The sequence below is a fragment of the Rhamphochromis sp. 'chilingali' genome (assembly GCF_963969265.1).
Source record: "Rhamphochromis sp. 'chilingali' genome assembly, chromosome: 11".
Lineage (NCBI taxonomy): Eukaryota > Metazoa > Chordata > Actinopteri > Cichliformes > Cichlidae > Rhamphochromis > Rhamphochromis sp. 'chilingali'.
In genome coordinates this window covers 3,187,170-3,202,359 of record NC_137938.1, presented here as the reverse complement: position 1 = coordinate 3,202,359, position 15,190 = coordinate 3,187,170, and the positions used below count along the sequence as shown (strand labels likewise).

Sequence of the window (15,190 nt, the reverse complement as noted above, 5' to 3'; positions counted from 1 at the left end):
GTGCAGACTACAGCCTGCTGAGGGAAGGTGTGGTGTGTTTATACCTGAACTCAGGTAAGTGGCAGAAAGCTGAGACAAATAAACCAATAAGAAAAAGAAGAAATCACTCAAAGATCAAACGAGAGGCTCTGAGAGCTGCTGGTTGCTGCTGTGTTTGATAGTGTGCACCGAGAGAAACAGTCCCAGCATGCTTTTTATCTGCAAACTGTGGGGTCTGAGCCCCGACAAACAATCTGTACAACAAAAGAATCATAGCAAGCTTGAATATTTCTGTATGTGCATCCATAGAAACAGGATTTCACAGCATGTAGGTCTGTTAGCCTGTGGGGTCCAAGCAGCTAGCAGCCTGGGTTAATGTTCATACTGAACAGCACATCAAGGCACCTGTGTGTAAGGAGCTCCGGCTCTCTGAAACGACCACGCTGCCTGTTTGTTTATTAAAGATTACCTGGACCAATCAGACGGCTGCTTGGACAATGTTTTTTAACTGAATCGACCACAATGAAGCATTTTGCTTTGTTTTCTTCCTAAACAAACACGCACAAACATTCCAACACAAGGACTTGAGGCCATGTGTAAAACACGTTGGTAGTGATATACTGACGTGTTGGCCACGTCTGAAACAGTCGAATCAAAGTCTTCGCCCGTGTTCGACACAGGAACCGCATTCACACATTTGCCACTCAGGAGTGTTTGGGCTCCACTTATTTATTCTTGTAACACTTTTAACACTTTAGGTCACATCTATGCAGGAACACAGGAAAGAGTTCGAGACCTTTGAAACACCATCAAGTGAAAAACAGCATTTGTGTAACAGTAAGATGAATATAAAAGAGCATTTACAGTACACTCAAAACAAGGTGTGCATGTGAGGAAGTCAGCATGCTGTATACTTCTTGTTTAAGCTCCCACTTCCTAACTTTTGTGGAAAACTGTGAAACACTTGTTGAAATTTTAGGGGAAAGTCCCCAAAATGAAACACGGTGATGTCGTTCAGAGATTTCAAAAAGAAACATTCTGGGTTTTTCGCTTAAGAATATTAAATAGATAAAAACACAGACAATGGAGGTGGTGCGACTTTATCCCCGCAGCATCGGGTGAAACTGTTTGCTGACACCAGCACACGGACCGAGCGCACTTCCTCCTTCACTCAGCTCCGTGCATGCGTCATGTGAGGTGCCCAGTCAGTGGAACCGCAGCCGCTTCTCCGACACAAACTGCTGCTCTTCCTCTTCAGAGAGCCGGTTTCCTTTCACGCTGCAGAAATACAATCAGACTCCAGTCATGCATTCACAGGGACAACGTTAACGACGGCCCCACGTAACCTGCAATTCACTCTGTGGATGCTGTCAAAGACGGGTGACGGGGAGAAGCTGGACCTAGTGTTGTAGAGGGCATCTCCCTGCTAGTCTGGGTCCAATGTGGATCCAGCTCAGCTCCAGATCGAGGAGATCAACACGTCCCCACCACCAGTTACTTCTGTTGGCACGTACTGGCCCGACACTTTAGATTATGCTGTGTTTTTCTTTCATTCATCATCGGTAATATCTCAATAGACCTTTTACTGACGAATCAATAAATTCTGTCTCCGCTGAACATCTGAATGATGTTTTTCCTTCCTCCTCAGTAATACAGAAAGCAGAAATTTCCTGTTTTTTTACTGAACCTGAAATGACTTGGGACAGCTTCATTCCTCTATTTTATTCGCTCGCTGTCGGTTTCAACAGAGAAATAAGGGCCATCAGCAGAGCTACACCCTTTGAGCCTATTTACGCACTAGTCCATTACTGTAGGGTCTACCTTACAGTAGAGGCGCCTGATGATCAGATCAGTGGTTCTCAAACTTTTCACAATGAGTACCACCTGATAAATTCTAACGTACCACCCTTATGACCCGCATTAAAGTACAGTAGTGTGTACATGAGACAATTTTATTTCTTATAAGAATATTATTTATCTTAACTGTCATAAACAGGATGTGACGTAATGATAATAAAAACATCTGTACCGCATTAAACCATCACAGCAGGTGGGATATCCAATCTTTAAGTCAGTGGTTCCCAAACTTTTTTTGCTGGGCCCCCCTTTGTTTTACATGAAAAATGTTTTGCTCCACTGCGGTTTATTTCACTCCTCAAACATTTAGTAAACAATTAAGCAAATACAATAATCTGCAATAAATTACAGGTAGTAATAAAATAAACTACTAACTCTGTTACGCTGCGTCCGCACCTACACGGGTATTTTTGAACACGCAGCTGTTTCATCCACCTAAACGGCGTTTCCAATCACCGAAAACTGAGATTTTTTAAAACTCCTTTTTTGCGTTTACGTGTGGACGAGGAATACAGAGTTCATCACACACCGTCAGAGGTATGTGCCTTTTTCCACGTCATGCTGTGTCCACGTTATTGTTTACATGGGATGAACTGCAGAATAGCAGATAGAGACAAAATACTGTTAATCTGACTGTCTGCAGGTTTACACGCAGTTACTGTCCCTCTGTTTACAAAGGCAGAGGCGTCACGGTGGGATTATTTTACGTGTAGTTGTTTTTTTTGTGTAATAATATTCAACATTGCTATCAAATCAAAAAAATCCTCTCTGTGCAAAATGGGTTTAAAAACATAAACAGCTGTGGGATCCTGTTTGTCTGTGATTTGAACCGAGGGAACAAATCGTAGCAGGATCAGCCTGATATTATTTGCATCCTGCTCTAACTTTACTGTATAAAGAGCAAACATCTCCAACATGTCAGGAGCAGTTAGTCATTACAACAAGTGTTTGTGAACTAAAGATCAAGAATGTGGGATCCTGTTTGTCCGTGATTTGAAGCGCTGCTCCCGACGCAGGGAAACCAGTCCTGCAGGGAGACCTACCTCAGCACCTGTGCAGGTGAAGCCAAAGGGAAGATTTGCTTCACCATGTTTTCTAGTCTTTGGCTCAGAATGAAGTTGGTTTGGAAACATATTCAGCGACGTTTCATCTCCTGCTTTGCGTTTCTGTGGGCGCCTGTGCTAGCAGTGTCCAAGCCTTGTTTGTTTTTTTTCCCCTTTTCACACCGCGCCCCCCCTGCAATGGCTCTGCGCCCCCCCTAGGGGGCGGGCCCCACACTTTGGGAAGGTCTGAGCTAGCCCAACTTCAGTAACCCTGCAAACATCACTGCTGTTTAGTTTCCTGTCTTCGTTCATGTTGGAAGTGATAGCAGAGCATTCAACAGCCTCACAGTTACCGATCAGTCCCTAACTAGCTTAAGTTTGTGTCCGGAATAAGTTGGACTTCAAATAATCACCCACCCTCTGCTTGGTCTGACATAACCTTGAGGGGAGAATAAAAGACCAAGATGTCAATTTGAACTGATGCTCACCATATCTCTTTGAGTGCTTTGTTGTGAGCGAGGGCCTCAGCGAGCTGCCTGATCCCTTCCACAGTGAACCGGTTGCTGATTAACCTGCAGACCAACAAGCAGTGACTTACAAAGGACACTGAGCTGTGTAAGAGCTCCGATCCATGCTGTGTAAACAGGGTGCAGACTGATGCTGTGTTGTCCTCACCACAGGTGGGTCAGACCAGTGTTTGCCTGAATCATGTCAGCCAGGTGTGGAGCTGCATCATCGGTCATTTCATTCTCCACCAACCTAAAAAGCACAAACAGTAATGGCACACAGCCCTGAGACTGTAGTCACTCTGGAGAGGCAGCATTGACTGTGACGTAGCTCCACATCCATAAGGTCAACCATGCATTTAAGCGCTGCGCTGCGAGTTCAGGTGGCGCATCCCAGCTCTCCTACATTACTGATGTCGACTGAGATAATACAGACTGCACGTACCAGAATATCCTGAGTGCCGTGTTCTCTTTCAGTGCTTCAGCCAGGCCCCGCCCACCTCTGGATGTAATGCAATTGGCCGACAGACTAGAAGACAAAAAAAGAGTAAAGATTTTAATCAGTAAGTCTGAATGGGCGTTTTTATTTTTGTGCCGTTTTTATAACTTCCTACCTGAGGTTGGTGAGGCTCGGGTGGTTCCTCAAAGCTTCTCCAAATGCTTCTGCTCCCTCATCGCCGAGACTGTTGCCCCACATCCTGCAAAAATGCACAGAAAGCCTGATCAGGCACCTTGTTACCAAGTCCTTCCTCAAATGTTTGCAGCTGGGCTAAACAACACAGCTAAAAATGCCTCTCGGTGGGATTTCTCTCTTTGTCACATCTGGTTTCAGTCACCCAAACGCTCAGAATAAATGCTAGAAACTTCCTCTGTCACCATTAAAGCTGCATTTTTACTTTGTTTCTTACGCCTCAGCACTTTGCTGAATTTCCTGGATGAACACTGAATTCTTACCCAACGTCGAATATTGACGAGCTCTTCTTTATGGCGTTGGCCAGATGCCTCCCACCAACACTGGTGATCTTGTTTTTACCAATCCTACAAAGTAATGTCCAAGTATTCAAGGTTAGTAATGTTAGTAAGGTATGTTGGTTTTTTCCCCAAATGGAGATATGTTTAACTTACTTGAGAACTCGCAGTTTGGGGCATTCTTCGATGATCTGAGCAACAAGCCTGGCTCCAACATCTGTGATGTTATTGTTGTAAAGCCTGAGGACACAAATGTAAAAATATAAATCACTGTGTGTTTTTGGTTTTTTAAAAAGTGATTCAGACAGGTTTTGGAGAAAGTGGAATAACATAGCGAGCTGCTTCATGCAGGCAACTGAAGCTGCGGTGCATTATAGCACATTTAAAGGACATCAAGTGTCGGCGGAGTGCTGAACAGAGGGATAGTATCCTCAAATAAAAAGAATTACAGAAGATAAGATGAAAACATTATTCCAAACACTGTAAGACATCCATAGTTGTTTGTAAAAGTATATGTGTCTATATAAACACCAACGTCCTCGCTGACACCAAACACTCCAGCCCAAACTGAGCAGTTTTCTAACTGCCTCAGAAACGTCAGCAGTGCTGCTGCTGCCTGCATCAGCGTCAACCCCTCCACCATCCGCCTGGATCTACTGTTAGCAATTTGAGCGAGTTGCTGCACAGCTCTTTTAAATTTGATAAACAAGTGTCTGCTGTAGATCTAGTTTCTACCAATTGCGTCTCATCTCCAAGACTAGGCATTACGTTCCGCATAAAGACTTGGAAAAGCTTATTCAGGCCTTTGGGCTGGATTACTGCAATTCCCTTTATTTCGGTCTTCAGTCTGCTCTTCTTCACAGACTGCAAACTGTTCAAAAATGCGGCGGCACGCCTTCAGACTGGAGCTGGGAGGTTTGCCTCTGTTACGCCTGTTCTAGCTAACCTGCACTGGCTACCCATTAAATCTAAATTAAAATACTGCTGCTTACTTTAAAATGATCAACAACACAGTGCTGAGCTACCTTACTGAACTCCTTCGATTGTATATTCCTGTTAGAGCACTAAGATGATCTACTCAGTTACTCTTGGTGCAGCCAAGATCTCGGCTGAAGTCTAGAGCTGACCGTGCGTTTGTCTTGGCTGCACCTGATTTGTGGAGTAACCTACTGCTATCCAATCATTTAAATCACGGTTAGAAACCTATTTATTTAACCTTGCCTATCTGATTTCTTGACTTACTCTATTTCTCTTTTATACATATCTTTTTTTGTGCTTTTGCTATGTTTTTATTTGATTTGCATTTCATGCTATTCCTGTATCAGTGACACTGACCTGTTAGCATATTTGGTACTTTGTTGGTCTTATAATATTTATGTTCTATTTTCTGTCTTTTTTGTTAAGCACTTTGGTATAGCGTTGGTTTTTAAATGTGCTCTATAAATAACGTTGTTGTTGTTGTATGTGCCACACGTGGCTGGAGTGATGAGCTCAGAGCCTACAAACCAAACCAAGGATATTTATTCACTGTGGCCTGCTCAACGCAGAACATGGAAGTGGATCCTAAAAGGAAAAAATGTATCACTGAACAAATCCTGTCACAACAGCAAAACCTACAGACCGTTGCAGGCACAGTGAGCCAACCCGTTGTTTAGTAACATTTCTGAACCTTGGCAATGTGAAACAAGACGTGTCGAGCACAGAGCGTTTCTATTCAATTCAATTCAATTTTATTTATATAGCGCCAAATCACAACAAAAGTCGCCTCAAGGTGCTTCATAGATACAGAGAAAAACCCAACAATCATATGACCCCCTATGAGCAGCACTTTGGTGACAGTGGGAAGGAAAAACTCCCTTTTAACAGGAAGAAACCTCCGGCAGAACCAGGCTCAGGGAGGGGCGGGGCCATCTGCTGTGATTGGTTGGGGTGAGAGAAGGAAGACAGGATAAAAGACATGCTGTGGAAGAGAGACAGAGGTTAATAACAGATATGATTCAATGCAGAGAGGTCTGTGAACACATAGTGAGTGAGAAAGGTGACTGGAAAGGAAAAACTCAATGCATCATGGGAATTCCCGGCAGCCTACGTCTATTGCAGCATAACTAAGGGAGGATTCAGGGTCACCTGAATTCTGACTTACTTATTTCGCTCAATGACACAAATCAGTTTATAACTTTATACAACTACCACCCAGATAACTGGATCAGAGAGAGTTTGAATGCTGAGTGAGAGCAGACAGTGCTGAGCCTTTACTCTCAGATTCCTCCATGCTGTGTTAGCACTTCCACATCATTAGCAAACAGTGCACTGCTGCTGAAGTGTGAAGGAGTGAACATACACAATGGAAAACTGAACTGAACAGACTGGGCCCCTGGGTGCTACTGAGGTGTCACCGATCCCAATCTGATCCAAAAATCAGATCAGTCGCTCCCAAATGTTGATGTAATCACATCCAGCACCCTGATATAGTCTGTTGTTACGACAATGACTGGCTTTACAACGTTTACTCACCCCAAAACCTCCACAACTTTGTGTTTGCACAGCTCCTCTGCAAGAATCTCGATGCTGCTGTCGGACAGGTGATTCACACACAGTCTGCAGGGGAACAGTTGTATTAGAGCTCAGAGTTAAACGAAGCAGGTGTTTGAAAGCACGGCCGTACTCACCTCACTACGGTCATCTTGCAAAAGGAAGGCTTGAGCTGCTTCACCCCATAGTCACTGATGTTGTTGTTATCCATGTCGAGCCCCAGGACTTTCTGACGGTGCTGCAGCACAAAGTTCAGGGCGGTGCAGTCACCTGAGTACACGTTACAGTAACCCAGCTTGATGAAGCCGGCCGTGATGCCTTTCGCCGTCATCTGAGCAATGTCTTTGCTTCCCGTCTCGAATATGCACCTCAGCATCCACAGGAAGTTGGGCAAGACGTGAACTTTCTTGCCTTCCTGGCCGTCGTAGTGGGGTAAGCCACGCAGGTGCAACTTGACACTAGTGGAAAGGTACGACTTCAGCAGGGCCCGTTTCTTCTTCAGTAAGACGGGAGACACCAGATGTCCCATCAAGCCTCTTTGACTCTTGGACAGCAGGCCGCACAGGAACAGATTAGTGAACTGCAGGTGTTCGTTGGTTGCAAACGGCTTCTTTTCGCTGGGCTTTGAAGAGCTACTTATGCAGGAATCAAGAGGCAGACAAGACACCTTCCTTCTCCTGCTGCACTCTGTGAAGAACTTGAGGATGGAGCTGGCAGCAGCCTGCTCGTCCAACACCAGAGCAAAAGCCGCCAGGAAAGACTGAAGGGTGATGTGGAGGAACTCAAAGGTAGCGGAGCTCCCGCTGGCACCCTCCTCACTAACAGGTCTGAGAAAGCCGAGAGTCAGATCTTGCTCCATCACACCACACTCACTGATCTCCTCTTGGCTGGAAATGAAGCTGCCTCTCTCCATTCCCTGCAGCGCCAGCTTGGCAAACACAGCAAGAGGCCTGAGCCCTGCTTTGAACGTCTCCGAGGTGCAGCGGGTGCTTTTCTTCAGCAAAGACGGAGCAGGTGTAGCAGAGCGACTGAGGAACACTTCGGACAGCAGGAGGAAGATGTCGGTGAGCGTGATGCAGGTTTCGGGCAGATGAAAGCTGTCGTGCATTGTGTGCAGGTGTCCAAAGCTCTTAAATACAATCCAGCAGAACAGCGGGGTGGAGCACAGCCCACAGAGGTGGGGGCTGGCATCCAGCTGAATGGACACCAGCTCTCTGTGCTCCTGCTCCTTAAAGTGCAAATCAGTGTAAGTCTTCAGGTGATCTGGGGAGAACCCACGCAGAGCCACCTTCTTTCTGATCACCCTGCTTTGGATCTCAATCCCTGTCCGGGCCGTCAGCACTTTTTGAGAGCCCTTGAGTAATTTCCCACAGAGCAAGCTGATAAGCAGCTGGAGCGGGTTGGCCTTATCCTCCGGTGAAACCACCTCAGGCAGGTTCATCAGGTCGAGGTCCTCCTGAATCTCATCGTAGCCGTCAAAGGTAAAAACGACTTTCTCTGGGAAGCGCAGGATGTAATCAAACACTTCATTGTCTGGATCGTGATCTGGGTAGCAGTTGTGTTTGAACAAAAGGTCTCTGAGAGAGATTTGTTCTGCGTCCTTGAAGGTGCTGAACGTCCTACAGCGAAACTTAAAGAAGAAGACTGCATCCATCTGCAACTCTTTTATGGACCAGAGGTTCTGGAGCTTCTGCAGAAGGATGGATTTTCCCACACCAGCATCCCCCATTACGTAGATGATTTCACCTTGGGGGTTGAAAGCTGCGTGATCTCCCAGGAGCTGGTCCACACTCTCTAAGAAGCCCAGGCTTTCATTGCAGTCATTTAGCAGTTCCATCACAGTGTCAGTGTAGAGGTCCTCCAGCCGCGTCTCCTCTTGCTGGCCATAGGACATGATGAAGCTGGTGTCCCGGCTCATGTCATGTCTTAACTTCTCACAGTATCTGCTGACTTAGTGCACATTAAAAAGTGTCAAAGCTTTGATCAAACTCATTCTTAAACAGATCTAGATCAGTGCATCTGTGCCGGATTCACAGCACTTCACTGGTTCCACATGCTGCCATGTTACAGCCTGATAACGAAGTAAATTCCAGTCAAGTTCAGCTCAAATTCCTGAACACAGTAGTCCATAATGACTGAAAAAACTCAGAACTGGTGCAAATGTATTGAAAATAAAAAACAAAACTTGACATGTGTAACTTTTTCCATGACACTCGGGTGCATCCTGTTTCCACCGTGGTAAATTCAGCTGATTGGGCATGGTTTGGCACACGGCTGTCTGTATAAGCATGTCAGTGGCAGCCATGAAGTCCAGTGAACGAATCATCAGGTCTCTGAGACAGCATTGCACAGTGAAGCACTGTGAATACTTTCCAAATGCACTGTAACTCACAACACTACCACAATAACAGCAGGTATCCCAGCACAGCAATACTATAATAATAATAATAATAATAATAATAATAGATTGGATTTATATAGCGCTTTTCTAGGCACCCAAAGCGCTTTACAATACCACTATGATCTTCTAATCTAACTGTAGAAGACAAAACTCCTCTAGAAAGGCAAAAAAGAATTATGCGCACTAACATAGCTATTCAATTTTCCATGTGTTCACGTTTTTACAGGGTAGAGAACACATAAGCATGGGGGAAATCTAGAGTTTTATAAGGAGGTGTTGCTCTTTGTAAGAACTACAAAAAAAGTGAAGCAGAGAGAACTGAGGGAGTGGAGTGTTTACAACCCGAGTGCCGCCACTGCTCAGCTGTTTCATAAATGACCAAAAATAGCAAGAAAAACGTATCAGATTAAATAAGAAAACACAAGAGCAACTGGCCCAGTGTGAGAAAGCTCCAAAAGTGGAATATTCAGTGTAAATAGCTCCAAACGTTTAAATAAAGACTGACTGCTCATCTTGCAACGCTGCTGTGTGTGTGCGTGCGCGCGTGCGTGCGTGTGTGTGCGCGCGTGTGTGCGTGCGTGTGTGTGCGTGCGCGCGTGCGTGCGTGCGTGTGTGTGTTATCTGTAGCTACAGACGCGGGATTTCTTCTGGGTTTCTAAAGAGAAAAAAAAGTGTGTTCTTTATGATTTCGGTGCACCGTGTTTTATTGGTCATCACATGATTTAAGGGAGAATTGCAGCGTGACGTTGACTGGTTCCAGGTAGGGAAGCTTTTGTGTGGCTTAATTACATTTAGTTAAACTTACATGAAATTTAGACCAAAAGCCTGAAAGTATACAAACAAAAGTTAAACATAACTGATATCAGTTCAAATGAATAATAAGGTAAAATGTTACAAATGTGTCCAAATGTGTTTAATAATGTGAAAAGAAATCATAAAGAATAGTGTGCCCACCTAAAAAATGGCTGTCTGGATATTTTGTATCAAATATTGTTTTGCGACAGAGTGCAGGTTGCCTTCTGTTATTAGTTGTTTCTTAGATACTGGCTTTAACCACTGCGTTAGTTACTCTAGCTTATCTTACTGTATCTGTTACCCTGTTTTATCCACACAGAAATAAACTGTGAGGGCTGACAGAGCTGCTTTACAACGTTTGTCTCATGTCCAGCTAAATCATTTACTTTTACAGTGCATGTTACATCATTTAAATCTGTGAAGTGGGCAGAAATGTGCACTGAAATTGTGGCATCACTATTAACATTTAAGACCTTTGCATACTGAACATATTTTGCTTTTCAAGTGCTTTTAAGATATTCTGAGACTTGAGGAGGTGGTAAGGCTGCGCATGTTTCATGCTCTCACAAACAAAAGTTCTACAAGTTCAAGTAAAAAATAACAAATAAAACAGCTTTAAGTCAATAACATTCAGGGACTCCTTTAATCCTGCTGCATCAGCCTGATGGTTACTGTCGTTATTCATTTAAAACACCCACATACTCTACATATAACTTCAGTCACTCAAAAAAACCTCGCTGGTTTCTACAATTACAGTTTGAAATATAACTACACTTTCTGTATAATCATGTAGAAAATATACTGTTACTCTTGTTATAGATTCTTATATTCTACCATAACGGCTCAACTGGTAACAGCAGACTGACTTCTTACAGATGTGAGAGCTGTAAAGTATGAAAGAGGTCAAAGATAATGACACCTACTTGGATCAGTGTTAACCACCTTCATCACTGCTACATCTTCACTTGGGTTGTAGTTGATCTCTTCCAGCCATGGCTGCAGGTCTATGTATGCATCACATACTTTATAAATTATGAAGATGAAATATTCACAGGCCTCCTCCCCTTTGCACTGGACCAGCTCCAGGACTTTGCGCACCTAAAAAAAAAAAGAAAAAGAAAAAAAAAATCATGAAAGAAATTCAAATTTATATTTAAAGTTTTTAAATTGTGAAGTATGTATGCAATCTACTGACCTTAAAGGAGAGGTCAGAGGTCAAATGTCATTTTATACAGTACTTTCGATATATTCACAAAACACACAACACCTGTAGGAATGATAGCTGTCCACCAATGAATTACTAAGTTGACCTTGAAGACCTTGATGGACGATAGCTGACGTGGGTCGTTAGCATGACCTCACCCTCCACAGAGTTTTACAAACACACAATCCAAACTTTTCAAGCTGTCACGTTTACACACAGAGTGATGACACGCACACATGCAGACACTATCACAAACATCACCTCCTCGGAGAGGCAGTCAGGAGTCGTATTCAGAGATTTTTGAGCACAGTTTTTGTCTGGGATCTTCTTTTTTCTACCTGATCAGCCTTGGTGGCAGTTTGCTGAACAATCTCAACATCCTCCTGACAGAAGAAGCCACAGGTGAACAGGTTGTCCAGGATGCACTGAATGCTCCTCAGCCTGGTCACGAGCAGCTCTCTGTGGTAGGTGAGGAGGCTGGAGCACGGCACCCTGGCTTCTTTTATCTGATCCATATTTACAGGACAACAGTCAGCTCTGTGGAACAAAAGATCAGAAACGACACTGCTGACAGCATTTCAACATCACATGGTAAGTTTCTTTCTTCTCCTTCCTTATTCTCAAGGGGGTCACCTTTGTGACTTGCACATGACACAGATGGTCACACCTGATGTCCTTCCTGACACAGCCATCCCAGATATTTCTTGAACCCTGTCATCACCCTTCGTGTTTGGAACACGCGCTAACCATGTAACCACTGTGACACGATTTTTGCTAAATCAAATGAACAAAGTGAGCAACAGGACTCACACAGGTTCACTTCTTATCATTTGAAACTGATGACAATTTAGTTACAAAATTGCTCGAGTACAAACAGCAGGGTCTCGTTCGTGCTTTCAGCCGAACCTTTGTGTGAATGTAAGGACTGTTTTATTGGCTCCTTTCTTTTAAACCCATTTTGCACAGAGAGGATTTTTTGAAAAATGTATTGATGCAATGTTGAATATTATTACACAGGAAAAAACAACTACACGTAAAATAATCCCACCGTGACGCCTCTGCCTTTGTAAATGGAGGGACAGTAACTGCGTGTAAACCTGCAGACAGTCAGATTAACAGTATTTTGTCTCTATCTGCTATTCTGCAGTTCATCCCATGTAAACAATAACGTGCACACAGCGTGGCGTGGAAAAAGGCACATACCTCTGACGGTGTGTGATGAACTCTGTATTCCTCGTCCACACGTAAACGCAAAAAGGTTTTTAAAAATGTGTGTGCGCGTGCACGGGGCCGTTCCCTGGAGGTTACCGTTTGCGAGGTAACTTTCCGATTCTGACCACACGTGAGCAGCCTGCATCTCTGAGCTCGGTCTGAAACACTGAGTGCATGAGTACCGGTGGCTGCATTTCACAAATACTGTAAACACACAAAGGCTGGCAAGAACTTGTCTGACCTGCAGCTCGCCAAACGCGGTTTACAGATTTATCACTTCCGAAGTTCGTGCTACAAATATCTTTCCCACCTTTAGTCACAAAGTAACACAACATTCGGGCGTATTTTCCCGCTTTTACCCTCAATCCTGGAATGGCTCCGTTTTGTTTACGGAAATACAAACCTAGTGAAGAAGAGTCCGTAACTGGCATGAACGCTTAGCCTCTACCTCTCTTCCCTCAGCCGTGCTGACCCTGTTAAAGAGCACCTGAAAGGTGCCAATAAGAAAAAATGATGTCTCCGAAGTTCATTGCAGCCCACAGAAGAGTTACCCGTACTGGACGGTATCGTAGGTACAGAACCATAAATCAATCCTACCATTGTGCTGGGTCCACACCAAAGTTACAGCCGGGTTAGAAAAGAAAACTAAAGCTTCTGTTAAAATGCACGACAGCCATTAGGCTACAGTTAGTGCCTGTGCCGCGCCCCTTAGAAAGCATCAGCTGTAGCCACAGATGCAGGAAGTAAAAGCGCTGTGAATGGATGCGTCATTTCTTCACGGGGTTTCTCAACCTATGCGTGCTGCGTTCAAGGTCCCGCTAAAGCTGTGGAGTCCTGCACGTTAGTATGTCCACCCATCTCTCTCTATTTTTAATTCTCTTATCCAATTGCTGGAGGAGAGGTGACGGGGTGGTGGTACACCTTGCACACGTCGTGTAAGTGTATCTATGAATGAATGCATAAATCCATAAATCCATGTGTAAATAAGCCCCTGTTTAAAATCTTTAAAATGAAATAAATGTGTTACAACTTGAATAAGAGTCAACACTATGACCAATGTATTGTATTGCATATCAGCTGAAGTTGAAATGGGGCTTCTTTTATAACAGGCCTGCTAATTTGATTAACTACAACTATCACTGTCGCCGTCCTCTCAGGCGCGTGGTTGGTCCTGGGCGTTCTCCTCTCTGCCTCCTCGTGTTTTTCAGTAAACTCGGATCGCCCAATAAAAATAAATATTTAGTAAAGGAAAAGTGCGTTCAGACATCTGCCTATCACAGCGAAGTCACATCGGAAACACTATTTTGACCAAGCTACCCACCACAGCAGGTTGATAAAGCGCCCCCATGTGGCCGCCGTTACTCATCGTCACCTGCGCGCACAGTCTGAGAGGAGGAAAACACACCCTGACTGTGAGCCGACTCGCCTTACTCCTGCTTCCATCATACTTTTAACATGTAAAGGTAGCTGGTGGAAGAGAGAGCAGTGTGTCAGGATTAATGTGATGAATTATATGTGAGCATTCTGGACTGTGATTCTGAATAGAATTGGTAAATTATTCTGCAGTTCAAGAGTAACATCCTCAGTGATTCATCAACAATTTCTAACTTATGGTAATAATTATAATAAATTATAATAATATTGTGGAGGTGTGTAAAGATGACAGGAGAGGTCTCAGTGTGGGCCTAAGCAAACGGCCAGAACAACTGAACCTGTGAGGGAGAGAACTGGCAGAGGAAGGTCCATCCTGTGAACGAGGCTGGTGTAGGCGCGCAGGAAAGGGGTTGGGGGGATGCTCCTGGGGGGCGACCTGTGGAACCGCTCACATTAGCTTACGGGTTGTATGCGGTTGTGTGGTGGACCTTGGCCCCCAGTCCATAGCTGACCAAAGCTCTAAAACGAACTGGGGGCCTCTGTCTGAGGTAATGTCCACGGGGGGGGGGGGGGGCGAAACGCGAGACCCAGGTTGACAAAAACGGTAGTATAGGTAGTATACGCCAGGGGGACTGCACCGGGTGGTGCGGTCAACAATAGTTAAAAGGTGCGTAAAACCGTGTGACTGCGGCAGAGGACCCACCGGATCAACTTGTACATGAATGATGATGAAGAACTGCTCCAGGGGTGCCTTGGTGTGTTTATGAACCTTCGCGAGCTGGCAGGGAATGCACGCCGCCCATTCCTTCACCGATTTGTGAAGGCCCGGCCAACAAACTTAGAGCTGACCAGTTTAACAGAGGCCCGGACCCCCGGATGAGAGAGAGCATGTACCGAGTCAAAAAACCGACGACGCCATAAAACGGGAACTACCGGGCGAGGGCGGCTGGTGGAAACGTCACAGACCAGGAGAGGGCCGCCGTCCTGCACAGGTCTGTCCTCCAGTATGAGGCTGTCTGCGCGGATTTAAGCGCGAGGATGTCGGGGTCACCGCTCAATCTTTGGACATTGTATGGGCTCAAATTGTGGTCATAAATATTTTGTACTTGTAAATCAGGATTTGTATGTGTAAAAAGATTTCTGTGTGGACTTAGCCAAAAAATACGTGTGAAACTCTGCACCAGTGTTGCCAACTCCTCAGTAAGGAAAATCGCTATTGGCTGTCCTAAAAGTCGCTAGAAGTCGCTAAATGACGTCATCGCCTAATTTGCATAATTGGTCCAGCTAATATAATTGTAACCTATGTTGTTGGAGAGAG

General features: G+C 44.7%; 1 protein-coding gene across 2 annotated transcripts; it reads right to left on the bottom strand.

The window, feature by feature from the left end:
* Positions 1 to 682: 682 nt before the first annotated feature.
* nod1 (nucleotide-binding oligomerization domain containing 1) lies at positions 683 to 13,279 on the bottom strand. 2 transcript variants are annotated; one of them, XM_080895581.1, is made up of 13 exons: positions 13,096 to 13,279; positions 12,902 to 12,985; positions 11,625 to 11,823; positions 11,006 to 11,180; positions 7,024 to 8,836; positions 6,869 to 6,952; positions 4,511 to 4,594; positions 4,340 to 4,423; positions 4,000 to 4,083; positions 3,831 to 3,914; positions 3,555 to 3,638; positions 3,368 to 3,451; positions 683 to 1,257 (listed from the first exon to the last, which is right to left on the bottom strand). In XM_080895581.1, exons 3-13 carry the CDS (start codon positions 11,799 to 11,801, stop codon positions 1,185 to 1,187), a joined length of 2,826 nt encoding a protein of 941 aa, XP_080751707.1. In that variant the 5' UTR covers positions 11,802 to 11,823; positions 12,902 to 12,985; positions 13,096 to 13,279; the 3' UTR covers positions 683 to 1,184. The 2 variants fall into 2 exon arrangements, with proteins under 2 accessions (XP_080751707.1, XP_080751708.1); XM_080895582.1 differs by lacking the exons at positions 12,902 to 12,985; positions 13,096 to 13,279 and adding an exon at positions 12,490 to 12,848.
* Positions 13,280 to 15,190: the final 1,911 nt, after the last annotated feature.